Genomic DNA, 16239 nt, shown 5'->3' with positions numbered 1-16239 from the left:
TGAACCTGTAAATTAGGCAGGCTGTCATTGCTATAGAAATGCCGAACATGTGAATTATAGGGAATCTTCCTGTGGGAGTTACGTCTGAATCACATATTTCAGAGATTCACCTGGAAATCTGGTGTAAGTGCTCAGCAAAGAGCGCAGGATAAATGTGGGCCCAGCCATACTGTGATCTTTGGGAGACAGAATGGAAAAATCAGCAACAGGTGAAGAATTGGTTTTATTTATTTTTTATGTCATTCCTCATGCTGTATAACTGATTAGCCAATTGTATTCTTTGAGTCTGTGCGATTACAGCGATATCAGATTTATATTATTTTTTATGTTTGGCTGTTTCACACAATGAAATACGCTTTTCATTACTAAAACAAGATTCTGCATCGCAATGTTTTGTGAGCTATAATTTTTCAATATTTCGACCAACATGTGTCATGAGTCATGTGAGGGTTTGTTTTTTGCAGCAAGAGTTGATGCTTTTAATAGTACCATTTTTTGGGCAGGTGACATTTTTTAATCACTTTCTATTACGATTTTTGGGAGGCAGAATAAACAAAAACCTTCAATTTAGGAATTGTTTTTTGTGTTTTTTTATGCCTTTCTGCATGTGGTAAAATTGATAAGGCAGTTTTATGCTTCGGGTCAGTACGATTACAGCGATACCACATTTATATTTTTTTATGTTTTGCCACTTTTACACAATAAAAACTATTTTAGAGAAACAAGAATAATTTTTGAATCGCTTTATTCTGAGAGTTATAACTTTCTTATGTTTCCACTAACGGAGCTGTATATCAGCTTTTTTTTTGTGGGACAAGATTAAATTTTCAGAGATACCATTTTTATATACATTCGTCTTTTTGAACACGTTTTATTCCACTTTTTGTTCGGCAGTATGATGATAAAGCATTCTTTTTTGCCTCTTTTTTTGTGTGTGTTCACTGAAGTGGTTAACTAATGGGATAGTATTATAGGTCGAGTCATTCCGGGCGCGTCGATATGTGTACTTTTTTGTTTATTTTTGTTTTTACGTAACAAAATGTTTTTATTGCATTAATATATATTTTTTTTATTTTGTGACATTTTAATACAGTGAATATTTTTACAATTTTTAATTACTTTTTCTTTTTTTACTTTTTTACATTGTCCCAGGATGGGACATCGTCTTTCACTGCCCTGATCGCTTATACTTTGCAATGCTTTTGCAGGGCATTAGAACAGTGCATTGCAGGGAGGAGGAGTGTCAGCTCCTGCTCTGATCAGGAGGTTACAGGCCACCGTCCCTGGTTGACCTTGTGTCTGTCTTTCGTCCTAGGGTCACCATAGAGACTATCGGAACAACGCAATTGCGATCATATTATGCCGATGGGAGCAGAGAGGGTGCTACCTCCTCTGAGATGCCCATCGCTGTCATGATCGTGAAGCCGTATATGTATGGTGGTTTATAGGAATGCAGCATGTTGTGAAGGGATTAAAGTGTAACTGTCATTTTAATTTTTGTTTAATAAATCAATAGTACATGTAAAAATATCCAGGCAAAATATTGGAGTCTACAAGTCGGTTCATTACAAGATCTATCAGTTCTGGTGCAGCAAACACGTCAATTGAGGTGGCTCGTATGCATTGCAATAGTGAGATCACAGACATCCATGCAAGCACCTTGCAATGCATGTTTCATGGCTTGAAAAAAGGAGAAGCTCAACTTAAATATGGCCATAAGAATCGTCGGCTAGAGTTTGCAAAGAAATACGCTAATTATGCAAATTGTCTCTTCAGAGAGAAAGAGAGCTAGAACTCTAGTGCCACCTATTGGAAGGTAGCAATCCTGCAAGTCAATGTTGACCCTTTAATGAGCCTTGTCACATGACTTACGATAATAGCCAAATCAGAATCTCAATTTGTAGACATTGTGTTTCGGGGTACAGCCCCTCATGAGTGCAAAGCGGAGATCTGGTTTGGCTAGAAAATATGAAGGAATACGAAAATTGAACAGTAGAAGATTGAAAACGGGTAGTTTGTAGTGATGAGTCGAAAGTCCATAGACTAGGCTCTGATCGGTGCAAGTGGGTCTTTGCAAAGTTGTCTTCCTGGGAAAGGAGTTGGGCATCTCTCTAACCGATTCTGAGGTGCAAAAGATGCTTCCATATTCACATGGTTTCTCTAGGCATACTTTTGGCCCCTCGGTAGTCAGGAGTCAGAGTCACGAGTCAGAGTCACATTATTATGATGCTTGACTTTGATAAATGATCATGTCCTAGAATGGAGACCGTACATTTACATAGCTGCCATCTTTGTAAGGTCAGTGCACCATGTCATTTGGTGGTCATGGAAAGGTCGCCATTAACTCGTATGGGAAAATTTTTGCTTCAAATGCGATTTAAAAAAAACAAACTACAAGTGGGATCGACTCCAACAATACATAGCACACCTGTCCCCAGCGAGGGCTTCGAAACCTGAATGGGGTCTCTGTGCCGAGCAGTTCGGGCCGCATTAATTGCGGAAAACGCGGAGAAGAAGTAAAATAATAGTAAAATATAAGAAATCGGATTACAATATGTTGCTTGAACCTAGAGGGTTCAAGTAACATAATAAAGCCCGTCCATCTATTCAAAATGCAAGAGGTGGATGTCCAGGCAAAATATTGGAGTCTACAAGTCAGTTCATCACAAGATCTATCAGTTCTGGTGCAGCAAACACGTCAGTTGAGGTGGCTCGTAAGCGTTGCAATAGTGAGATCACAGACATCCATGCAAGCACCTTGCAATGCATGTTTCATGGCTTGAAAAAAGGAGAAGAAGCTCAACTTAAATATGGCCATAAGAATCGTCGGCTAGAGTTTGCAAAGAAATACGCTAATTATGCAAATTGTCTCTTCAGAGAGGAAGAGAGCTAGAACTCTAGTGCCACCTATTGGAAGGTAGCAATCCTGCAAGTCAATGTTGACCCTTTAATGAGCCTTGTCTCATGACTTACGATAATAGCCAAACCAGAATCTCAATTTGCAGACATTGTGTTTCGGGGTACTGCCCCTCATGAGTGCAAAGCGGAGATCTGGTTTGGCTAGAAAATACGAAGAAATACGAAAATTGAACAGTAGAAGATTGAAAACGGGTAGTTTGTAGTGATAAGTCGAAAGTCAATAGGCTAGGCTCTGATGGGTGCAAATGGGTCTTTCTGAGGTGCAAAAGATACTTCCATATTCACATGGTTTCTCTAGGCATACTTTTGCAGGAAAATGCATACCAAATTGTGGCTAGATGGTATAGAACCCCAGAATTTCTACACCACCTGGGTCTCTCTGGCACAAAGTTATGTTGGAGTTGTGGCACCGTTGTGGGAAATATGACCCACATATTTTGGTCCTATCCCTTAATACAAAAGTTTTGGAAGGAAATAAATATAACACTCCAGGGTTTGGATTCAATAAATAGAAACCTAAAGCCTAAAGAAGTTCTTCTTTCCTGTCCATTCTCCAATTACAAAGCTAGAACACATGATCTTCTGGTTTTAATGATTGGGGCAGCTAAACATTTAATTCCAATGCATTGGAGAAGCCCCATTTCCCCAACACACTCAGAATGACTAGATAAAGTCAGATTAACATATAGACATGAAGAAATTTCAAGTTGGGAAACACACACACGCATCCTTCGTGAAGGAATTTGGTTTCCATGGATCCAAAAATTTAGTCTACACCCTAACTTTGGGTTGCTTATTTGTCTACTGTTTTAGTTTTTTGTTATTTGAGCTTTATTAATGCACTTGATGTTACCCTAAAAAAATTGATTAAATAAAGAATAAAAAAAAGAAAATAATGTAGAGTAAATATACCCATAAACCACTCTTCTATCTTGGATAAAATATTTTCTTTTATTCTGTGATATTATATCTTTCTTTGTACATACATACTGTGAATTTCAGAAAAAAGCCTCATGAATTGAATCCCTTACCAACATAGAATGTACAGGTAAAACCAACACCAGTCAGGTGCTGTTGTGTGCAGTAGGCTCAAGAACTGAGACTCCAGATATGTCATATTCCAGCTGTATAAGGCCGGCGTCACACTAGGCATAAGTAAATACGGTCCGTTTTTTACGGTCGTAATACGCAGTAATTGTCCCAAAACACTGTTCCGTATTCAATGCGAGGATGCGATTTTTACGCACAAATTTATCCGTGTATCATCCGCATGGCATCTGTATGGCTTCCGCCTTTCCATTATTATCCTGGCTTAATGTCACCTTACAATAGAAAGGTGACATTAACCCTTCATTACCCCATATCCCACCGCTACAGGGGAGTGGGAAGAGAGAGGCTAAGTGCCAGAATAGGTGCATCTTACAGATGTGCCTTTTCTGGGGTGGCTGGGGGCAGATGTTTTTAGCCAGGGGGAGGTCAATAACCATGGTCCCTCTCTAGGCTATTAATATCTGCCCTCAGTCACTGGCTTTCCCACTCTGGGACCCCACGCCAATTTTTTCCGGGATTTAACCCTTTAATTTAATAGCTAGATACCCCAAATTTGACACAATGACACTTCTTACATTACTAAAGAGGAATATGTAATAAAAGAAGGGATATGAGATGGTTTACTGTATGTAAACCATGTCTCATATCCTGTCGGGTTTGTGAAGGAGATACGATCAGCCGGCAATTGAATTACCGGCTTTTCTGCTATCTAGCGCTGAATTAAATATAAATATAAATATATATATATGTGTCTCACTGACATATAATAACGATTATGGAGGTGCTCTACTGTTATGTAAATAGGTGCCAAGAGAAAAAAACAATATAATCAATACTAGAAGATCTCTGGCACTCAAGACAAGAAACAGTTTCTTTATGCAAGTCAAAAATTTCTTTATTCAAAGCAAAATGTTGGTGGGAATCCACTAATAATTTTTTCCCAGATAGGTGATAAACAATTTATATAATTTCCAATTCTCAACGTTTCGGCTATTAGAGCCTTTTTCAAGAGATATTGTCTGCAACATACAGAAAATATATATGTGAAAAATATATACAATTGCAATATATAAGTAAACATAAAAATAGAAAAATAGAACATTGTGGTACACGAGATACTATTTGCTCTCCAAATGAAACATTTATAAACCGTGGTTCATATCAAGACTTTAAGCCTATCAGGACTACTAGCATTCGTTGGATCCACCAACCTGTATGCCATATTAGGGAACAACTGAATATGGGACCATAGATAGTAACAATTCGTGTCACGACAGCAAAAGCTTCCATATGGTAGTTCCTAACAAATATCAGGAGAAGCTAATGAGCGTGAAATCAAAAATCGGAAGAACAAGAAAAGGAAAAATATGAGGAATACTACTGGACTCAGAACCAAAATAAAATTGAAAATAAAAATAAAAATAAAAATAGAAATAGGGCAGCAGCTCAGAGTTATATCTTCAGTAAATTACAAAGATATTGATAATTAATAATTATTAAGATATTACTAATAGCACTTATATATGAAAATTGTAAGAAATGTGAAAAAAGTGAAAAAATGTGAAAATAGAACCGCTGGTAAAAAAAACTAAATGTTGGGTATAATCCTATAGAGGAATATATCCTCTTTACTCCATAAGAGTATATCACTCCGCTATAGTCCAACTATGGATAACATATACAGACATAATAGAAGTAAACGAAAGGACATATTACTTATCCGCCTTTGGTGTGAATGTGGAACTCCCACTATAGGAAATAAAAAAGAAAAAAGAAAGAGGGGGCATATGTGACTATCTCAGAGGCTGAATGAGATACCTTCAAGACAGAAATACCTTAAAGACAAAAGCCGCTTGTGTGTCCGGTGTGGAGGTCCGGGAGGCAGTGACCGCTCAGTAAGGAGGTGCAAGATGTGTGACACGCCGGCTTTTTAACCGGTGCGATGAACGTGCTGGGCCAAGCATATCCGGGTCAGAAGTTGACCCCCTAGTGCGGAGCGCAAGTAAACAAAGTGAGGTTCGGAGAAGCCGAGTGCCGCCGGAGAGAGCCGAAGCCGAGCCAAAGTCACGCATGCGCCGATGCTGCGGTGCTTTAGTTTGGATTCCTGCTTGTATGCTGAAAAGAAGAAGGAAAACAAGAAAATATAAGCTCTATGGTACCACAGATCGCTGATTTAAAGTAACCACTTTGCGGTGCGATATTAATAATGTCTAGAGGAGAGGAAAATAAATAAATAAATAATGGATAAATTAATAAACAAATTAATAAATCGGCAAAACCTGATAATATAATGCCTGAGTTGTGGAGATAAAAAAACCCCATATTGGTACATGAATACATTTGAACAGGGAGACAAAGTTGAAATAATATCCAATGTAGCCCAATATACATTAATGTTAGTATACCAACATAGTACCACCTGTAGTATATAAGAAACTTATATATAGAGAAAGAGAGGAGAGAGGAGAACCATATATTTTATAGGAAGAAGGAGGATTCGGAACGGAACAAAAAGGAGAAAAAAAAAAAAAAAAAAGGAGAAAAAAACTAATATGAGATCTCATAGTCTCTGTTTAGTCCTAATGGGGCAAGAGTCTGGAGAGTGTGAATCCAGAAGGATTCCCTCTCTTTTAATTTCTTGATTCTGTCGCCACCCCTCCTAGCCATTGGAATATGTTCCAACACCTGATACCTTAATTGAGCCACAGTATGGTGATTTTGTATGAGGTGAGCCGGAACCGGTAGTAGTGTCTTGCCACATCTTATGGTAGATTTGTGTTGTGAAATGCGATCCCGGATATGTTGGGTAGTTTCACCCACATATCCGAGACCGCATGGGCACTTGATGAGATATACGAAAAAAGTCGTATATATATACCTATTCTATGTGTACACATTTATTCTACATATTCTATTCTGTCAGTGTGATTTTGCTGTACGCCGCGCTGAATTGCCGGCTTTTCTATAGAACACCGCTGCGTATTTCTCGCAAGTCACACGCATGGTCCGTGTGTAATCCGTAATTTTCTCGCCTCCATAAACTTTCATTGGCGTATTTTATGTGCAATACGCTGACAAACGCAGCATGCTGCGATTTTCTACGCCCGTAACATACCGTATTTTACGGATGCGTAATATACGGCAGATAGGAGCTGCCCCATAGAGAATCATTGGGCCGTGTGCAATGCGTATTTTCTGGATTTATTTTCTGCGCTCATACATCCGTAAAACTCGCTAGTGTGACGCCGGCCTAGTACCTCTGGCATCCACTTCTAAACCTGCGACCAGAGCTTGCTCCAATCACTGCTGTTTAACCCCTTTAACATTGGCACGGCAGCCGGTGAGTTGTTTATAGTCCCCATGGTTAACATCTTGATACTAAGCTTCTGAAGAAACCATAAGTTTCTCTGAATACTGCAATAGTAAGATATTACACTATGTAGAACAAAGAAGGAAAAATACAGTTACTTTTTTCTCTGACTGATTATGCTATTTTTTGTCACATGATTTTAACTGGATACAAATAAAAGTTTTATATTTTATGTAAGTGTTGGATCTACTACTAACTTTGGATTGCCTTTACCAATGTGAGGAAGAAGCAATGGAGTTTCCAGCACATCCATCCAGTTTAAGTAAAATTTCAATTTTATTTGAACATTTTAAATAACAATTTTAAAAAAGAGAGAAAGAGACTGTTTTTCTCTTTTTTAAAATTGTTTTTTAAAATGTTGAAATAAAATTTAAATTTTACTTAAACTGGATGGATGTGCTGGAAACTCCCCTCCTTCTTCCTGCCTTCGGCTGAAATCATCAGCAGGTATGGCACCCACCAGCTATATTCAATTGCAATGGCTTATTATATACCGTATATACTCGAGTATAAGCCGAGATTTTCAGCCCACTTTTTTTGGGCTGAAAGTCCCCCTCTCGGCTTATACTCGTGTCATACGCAGGGGTCGGCAGGGGAGGGGGAGCGGGGCTGTGAAATTATACTCACCTACTCCTGGTGCGGTCCCTGGCTTCCCCGGCACCGGCAGCAGCAGATTCTTCCTGTACTGAGCGGTCACATGGTACCGCTCATTACAGTAATGAATATGCGGCTCCACCTCCCATAGAGGTGGAGCCGCATATTCATTACTGTAATGAGCGGTAACGGTGACCGCTCAGTACAGGATGAAGCTGTGGCGTCGGGGAAGCAGGGACTGCACAGTGCCAGGACCAGGTGAGTATACGGGGAGGGGGAGCTCTGCGCTGTGCGATAGTCACCTTTCCGGGCGTCGCTCTGTCTTCAGCTGTGATGTTCAGGTCAGAGGGCGCGGTGACATAGTTAGTGCGCGCCCTCTGCTGAACGTCAGTACAGAAGACAGAGCCGCACCGGAATGAGGAGCAGGTAACTATTGAAAGCGTCGGGGGCCTGAGCGACGGAGAGGTGAGTATGTGATTTATTATTTTTTATCGCAGCAAATGGGGCAAGTGTCTGTATGGAGCATCTATGGGGCCACAAGGTTTGTGCAGCACTATATGGGGCCATAACATTTCTGCAGTACAATATGGGGCCACAACATTTCTGCAGTACTATATGGGGCCATAACATTTGTGCAGCACTATATGGGGCCATAACATTTGTGCAGCACTATATGGGGCCATAACGTTTCTGCAGCACTATATGGGGCCATAACATTTGTGCAGCACTATATGGGGCCATAACATTTGTGCAGCACTATATGGGGCCATAACGTTTGTGCAGCACTATGTGGGGCAAGTGTCTGTATGGGGCCATAATTAACGTTTGTGGAGCATTACAGTATATGGGACAAGTGTCTGTATGGAGCATCTTATAGGGCCATAATCAAGGTTTGTGCAGCACTATATGGGGCAAATATCTTTATGGAGCATCTTATAGGGTGATAATCAGCATTTGTGCAGCATTATATTGGGCAAATGTGTCTATGGAGCATCTTATGGGGCCAGCTTCTAAAGCAGATAGATGAAGCTGCAACCCATAAAGAGGTCCTGGTTATGGGGGACTTTAACTACCCGGATATTAACTGGGAAACAGAAACCTGTGAAACCCATAAAGGCAACAGGTTTCTGCTAATAACCAAGAAAAATTATCTTTCACAATTGGTGCAGAATCCAACCAGAGGAGCAGCACTTTTAGACCTAATACATCTAATAGACCGGACAGAATAACAAATCTGCAGGTGGTCGGGCATCTAGGAAATAGCGACCACAATATTGTACAGTTTCACCTGTCTTTCACTAGGGGGACTTGTCAGGGAGTCACAAAAACACTGAACTTTAGGAAGGCAAAGTTTGACCAGCTTAGAGATGCCCTTAATCTGGTAGACTGGGACAATATCCTCAGAAATAAGAATACAGATATAATAAATGGAAAATGTTTAAGAACATCCTAAATAGGCACTGTAAGCGGTTTATACCTTGTGGGAATAAAAGGACTAGAAATAGGAAAAACCCAATGTGGCTAAACAAAGAAGTAAGATGCAATTAACAGTAAAAAGAAAGCATTTGCACTACTAAAGCAGGATGGCACCATTGAAGCTCTAAAAAACTATAGGGAGAAAAATACTTTATCTAAAAAACTAATTAAAGCTGCCAAAAAGGAAACAGAGAAGCACATTGCTAAGGAGAGTAAAACTAATCCCAAACTGTTCTTCAACTATATCAATAGTAAGAGAATAAAAACTGAAAATGTAGGCCCCTTAAAAAATAGTGAGGAAAGAATGGTTGTAGATGACGAGGAAAAAGCTAACATATTAAACACCTCCTTCTCCACGGTATTGACGGTGGAAAAGGAAATGCTAGGTGAAATCCCAAGAAACAATGAAAACCCTATATTAAGGGTCACCAATCTAACCCAAGAAGAGGTGCGAAACCGGCTAAATAAGATTAAAATAGATAAATCTCCGGGTCCGGATGGCATACACCCACGAGTACTAAGAGAACTAAGTAATGTAATAGATAAACCATTATTTCTTATTTTTAGGGACTCTATAGCGACAGGGTCTGTTCCGCAGGACTGGCGCATAGCAAATGTGGTGCCAATATTCAAAAAGAGCTCTAAAAGTGAACCTGGAAATTATAGGCCAGTAAGTCTAACCTCTATTGTTGGTAAAATATTTGAAGGGTTTCTGAGGGATGTTATTCTGGATTATCTCAATGAGAATAACTGTTTAACTCCATATCAGCATGGGTTTATGAGAAATCACTCCTGTCAAACCAATCTAATCAGTTTTTATGAAGAGGTAAGCTATAGGCTGGACCACGGTGAGTCATTGGACATGGTATATCTCGATTTTTCCAAAGCGTTTGATACCGTGCCGCACAAGAGGTTGGTACACAAAATGAGAATGCTTGGTCTGGGGGAAAATGTGTGTAAATGGGTTAGTAACTGGCTTAGTGATAGAAAGCAGAGGGTGGTTATAAATGGTATAGTCTCTAACTGGGTCGCTGTGACCAGTGGGGTACCGCAGGGGTCGGTATTGGGACCTGTTCTCTTTAACATATTCATTAATGATCTGGTAGAAGGTTTACACAGTAAAATATCGATATTTGCAGATGATACAAAACTATGTAAAGCAGTTAATACAAGAGAAGATAGTATTCTGCTACAGATGGATCTGGATAAGTTGGAAACTTGGGCTGAAAGGTGGCAGATGAGGTTTAACAATGATAAATGTAAGGTTATACACATGGGAAGAAGGAATCAATATCACCATTACACACTGAACGGGAAACCACTGGGTAAATCTGACAGGGAGAAGGACTTGGGGATCCTAGTTAATGATAAACTTACCTGGAGCAGCCAGTGCCAGGAAGCAGCTGCCAAGGCAAACAGGATCATGGGGTGCATTAAAAGAGGTCTGGATACACATGATGAGAGCATTATACTGCCTCTGTACAAATCCCTAGTTAGACCGCACATGGAGTACTGTGTCCAGTTTTGGGCACCGGTGCTCAGGAAGGATATAATGGAACTAGAGAGAGTACAAAGGAGGGCAACAAAATTAATTAAGGGGATGGGAGAACTACAATACCCAGATAGATTAGCGAAATTAGGATTATTTAGTCTAGAAAAAAGACGATTGAGGGGCGATCTAATAACCATGTATAAGTATATAAGGGGACAATACAAATATCTCGCTGAGGATCCTGTTTATACCAAGGAAGGTGATGTGCACAAGGGAGCATTCTTTGCGTCTGGAGGAGAGAAAGTTTTTCCACCAACATACTGTAGAAGAGGATTCTTTACTGTTAGGGCAGTGAGAATCTGGAATTGCTTGCCTAAAGAGGTGGTGATGGCGAACTCAGTCGAGGGGTTCAAGAGAGGCCTGGATGTCTTCCTGGAGCAGAACAATATTGTATCATACAATTATTAGGTTCTGTAGAAGGACGTAGATCTGGGGATTTATTATGATGGAATATAGGCTGAACTGGATGGACAAATGTCTTTTTTCGGCCTTACTAACTATGTTACTATGTTACTATGTTATTATTAACCTTTATGCAGGATTATATGGGGCATATTTTAATATGGAGCATCTTATGGGGCCCATCATAAACTGTATGGAGCATTATATTGGGCTCCTGATTCAATATGGATATTCAAAAACACTTTACCTACTGATGTCTCAATTAATTTAACTTTTATTGGTATCTATTTTTACTTTTAACATTTACCGGTAGCTGCTGCATTTCCCACCCTAGGCCTATACTTGAGTCATTAAGTTTTCCCAGTTTTTTGTGGCAAAATTAGGGGGGTCGGCTTATACTCGGGTCGGCTTATACTCGAGTATATACGGTATGTCTCAGCGTGTCAAGATCCAACTTTTCCCTCTCCCCCCTGTGTCCCACAGATGCCTTTACCAATCTAAATGTCTGATCACTATGCAAAAAACAAGTCTTCCCAAAGCTGCATTGACAAGTTATGGTCTTTTTTTTTAATTCACAAATTTCTGAAACTTTTTCTTACCACTTACCAGTAAATAAAAAAAATTAAGTATAATCTGCGAAGTATAATTTTTCCATAGAATATTTATTTATGATGCTTTGCTTATATAGCTCAATTATATTTCACAACGCTTTACATACATTATCATCGCTGTCTCCAATGGGGCTCACAATCTAAATTCTTTATCAGTATGTCTTTTAAGTGTGGGAGGAAAAAAGAGAAAACCCACACAAACTCCTTGGATTTGAGCCCAAGACCCCAGCAATGCAAGGCTCCAGTGCTAACCACCGAACCACCGTGCTGCCCCATACTGTGTTTTCATGAATATTAAGCATGTGTCTCTAAGGAGAAATTATTTGATAGCTACCAAGTAGAGATGAATGAACTGATCAAAGACATTGAATTTTTCTCAAAATTTTCAAATAAATTCAGATTAATCAGAAGTATTTTTTTTATGGTTTGCACTTGCTGGTTGCCATTTTGTTGTATTATAGGGGGCCAAGGAAAGGTTTAACAAAAATAAAAATGTTATATTCATTCTCCTCCCTCCTCCCCATACTTGTCCTCCTATCGGATCTTCTGTCTTCTATGTTATATTTTCTTACTTCTATCTTTCTTCTGGATAGGTTTTACATTCACTAAGCCTCAAGCCATCATAAGGAGTGCAGCACATGTCATGATGTGCATCGTGCTCCAGGTAGCGATGTGGGGCATAATGAATGGAAAACTCAACCGGAAGGAAGTTTGAAAAAGGTGGGTAGAAGACAGAAGATAGTAGAGCCATCAGAGGACTGGTGAGTATAAGATTGTTTTAACCCCTTCTTGGTTGATTACATTCACATTGAGCTTATTCAATGCAAATTTAATTTTCTCCCTGAATTGAGTGAATTTGACCCAGTCAAATTTTGGGTGATTTGCTCAATTCTAGTCCCGAGGAATCCTGATGAACTTCAGCAAGTAACAATGTGTTTAGCCAACAAGTGTATGGACACTTTATATAATTATTAGATAATCGTTAATTTACTACTATTTTTACAAAAATGACATAGCAGTATTACATTTCTCTAATTAAGAGAAATCAAAAAACACATTTTTTAAATCAGTTGTTTAATGTTCTCAGTTTACCCTCAGCAATCATAAACTCAGGCATCTGTGGTTCCAGTAAAATGTGTACTTTGTTTATAGGTACGATGCCAATTTAATTAATGCAAAACGTTTTGGAATAAAGAAGCATGGCATTATAAACATGTCAGTTGGATTTTCACAATTTATCTCGTCTGGACTCTTTGCTCTGTCATTTTGGTATGGATCAAAACTGAATGTGGAGGAGCCTGAAAATTACAGAGTTAGTAATGTGTTAACTGTAAGTATGCGTGCTCTTGTAGATTATTATCAATACAGTATTGTCATTGTTATCACAATTCTATTCAAATGCCATTTTTAATGGTTAGGATGGAGCTTTAAAAGGGTTGGCAAAATGGCAAGTTATTTCAACAAACGCTTTGGGGACATGATTTTGTTTTATTCCTAATTTATAAGTATTGCAGGTTCTAATTTTTAACTTATTAGTACAGCATTCTTCACAGACTGTCAGACCTGTCCATCAATCTCTTCCTATTGAAAAATAGTTTAGATAGATAGATAGATAGATAGATAGATAAAAAAAAAATGGGAGCAGCACTCCAAAATAGTACAAGTTACTGGACCATATTGACCCATATGGCCAATTAAAAAAAAATGCAAGTGGCACTCCAAAATAGTGCAAGTTACAGAAATTTGTTGGCCCATGTGGCTAATTTAAAAAAAAATGGAAGAAGCACTCCAATATGTTGTAAATTAATTAACTTTATTGGTCTTTTTGGAAATATACAAAAAAATGGGAGCAGCACTCCAAGATCGGCCAATAAAGTTCAGTAACGCAGTATTTTGGAGTGCTGCTTGCATCTTTTGTAAGTAATTAGCCACATGGGTCAATACAGTCTAGTAATTTGCACTATTTCGGAGTGCTGTTCCTATTTTTGTAATTAGCCACATGGGTCAATAAAGTCCAGTAATTTGCACTAGGGTTGAGCGAAACGGATCGGACAAATTCAAAAATCGCCAACTTTCGGCAAAGTCGGGTTTTATGAAACCCGACCCGATCCTAGTGTGGGATCGGCCATGAGGTCGACGATCTTCGCGCCAAGATCGCGTTTCATATGACGCTTTCAGTGCTATTTTTCAGCCAATGAAGTAGGACGCAGAGTGTGGGCAGCGTGATGACATAGGTCTCGGTCCCCACCATCTTAGAGAAGGGCATGACAGTGATTGGGTTGCTTTCTGCGGCGTCACAGGGGCTATAAAGGGGCGTGCACGCCGACCGCCATCTTTCTTCTGCCGATCTTAGCATAGGCAGAAGTAAGATGGCATTAGGCTGCCTTATAAGGCTAGGTTCACATTGTGTTAGTGCAATCCATTTAGCGGATACGTAGATTTTTACTTGCTATTTATCATTAACATTATGTAATTTTTGTTTTGAAGGTATTCTTTTCAGTTTTTATTGCCTCATTCGCTGCTGGGCTGGCATTACCACACATAAACAGTATTAACATGGCAAGAGGAGCAGCCTTTGAGATATACAAAATTATAAACAAGGTAATAAATGTCTGTAAAAGGATGTGTGACATGCCTGTTATAATGATATAGATATTTGGAAGATAATAAATGTAGCTTTCTACAAATTAGTAATGCAAATACTGATAAAAAAAATCTTTCTCCACGTATAGTTCCTATAATTCTTCTAGTCTTCCCCCTTGAAAAATCTGTTTCTCTGAATTCACCAATAATTCACAGGAGGCAGACATGGTTTTTTTCCATCTGCACTGAGAGAACAGGTTACAACTGCTGCCTATTGATATCTGTGAAATCTGTAAGGTGGTTAAACCTTGCTTACTCTCTGGTGTGTTACATTATCCTTTATTTGTTCTCCATGGGTATGATTTGTTTCCCCATTGCTTGAGTTGTGTTTGAAAAGCAAGCAAAGTCACCACTGAACAATTACAACAGTCCTGGTTACCATGGGTTGCAACTACATGGACATATGCTTGTCCACCACAGGTCCATATAGCAGAGTTATGTAGATGTTACTGTAAAAGTCAGAAGGACGGTAAAACCTAGGATTTACCGGTCAATCTGGACATTCACCGAGGCCGTCGGTAAAAGATCAAAATGAAAAGTAAAATTGGACTTTTACCGGTGAAGTCTTGGTAAATGTTAACCCCTTCATGACCCAGCCTATTTTGACCTTAAAGACCTTGCCGTTTTTTGCAATTCTGACCAGTGTCCCTTTATGAGGTAATAACTCGGGAACGCTTCAACGGATCCTAGCGATTCTGAGATTGTTTTCTCGTGACATATTGGGCTTCATGTTAGTGGTAAATTTAGGTCAATAAATTCTGCGTTTATTTGTGATAAAAACGGAAATTTGGCGAAAATTTTGAAAATTTCGCAATTTTCACATTTTGAATTTTTATTCTGTTAAACCAGAGAGTTATGTGACACAAAATAGTTACTAAATAACATTTCCCATATGTATACTTTACATCAGCACAATTTTGGAAACAAAATTTTTTTTTGCTAGGAAGTTATAAGGGTTAAAATTTGACCAGCGATTTCTCATTTTTACAACGAAATTTACAAAACCATTTTTTTTAGGGACCACCTCACATTTGAAGTCAGTTTGAGGGGTCTATATGGCTGAAAATACCCAAAAGTGACACCATTCTAAAAACTGCACCCCTCAAGGTACTCAAAACCACATTCCAGAAGTTTATTAACCCTTCAGGTGCTTCACAGCAGCAGAAGCAACATGGAAGGAAAAAATGAACATTTAACTTTTTAGTCACAAAAATTATCTTTTAGCAACAATTTTTTTATTTTCCCAATGGTAAAAGGAGAAACTGAACCATGAAAGTTGTTGTCCAATTTGTCCTGAGTACACTGATACCTCATATGTGGGGGTAAACCACTGTTTGGGCACACGGCAGGGCTTGGAAGGGAAGGAGCGCCATTTGACTTTTTGAATGAAAAATTGGCTGCACTCTTTAGCGGACACCATGTCACGTTTGGAGAGCCCCCGTGTGCCTAAAAATTGGAGCTCCCCCACAAATGACCCCATTTTGGAAACTAGACGCCCCAAGGAACTTATCTAGATGCATAGTGAGCACTTTGAACCCCCAGGTGCTTCACAAATTGATCCGTAAAAATGAAAAAGTACTTTTTTTTCACAAAAAAATTCTTTTAGCCTCAATTTTTTCATT

The 16239-nt window shown here is 39.0% G+C and overlaps 1 protein-coding gene across 6 annotated transcripts in view; it reads left to right on the top strand.

Annotated features, from left to right (window-relative positions):
- The window catches only part of LOC138641969 (ATP-dependent translocase ABCB1-like), a 434165-nt gene that overhangs the window by 188199 nt on the left and 229727 nt on the right, over positions 1–16239 (top strand). For all 6 annotated transcript variants that reach the window (XM_069729815.1, XM_069729814.1, XM_069729817.1 and 3 more), the window contains 2 exons: positions 13127–13304; positions 14462–14575. In XM_069729815.1, the coding sequence (XP_069585916.1) occupies positions 13127–13304; positions 14462–14575 (292 nt within the window). The remainder of the gene's footprint in view (positions 1–13126; positions 13305–14461; positions 14576–16239) is intronic.

This window comes from Ranitomeya imitator, chromosome 6 (assembly GCF_032444005.1).
Source record: "Ranitomeya imitator isolate aRanImi1 chromosome 6, aRanImi1.pri, whole genome shotgun sequence".
In the NCBI taxonomy this organism is placed as follows: domain Eukaryota; kingdom Metazoa; phylum Chordata; class Amphibia; order Anura; family Dendrobatidae; genus Ranitomeya; species Ranitomeya imitator.
The sequence above is the reverse complement of the archived record's forward strand: the minus strand, read 5'-3'. Positions and strand labels throughout refer to the sequence as shown.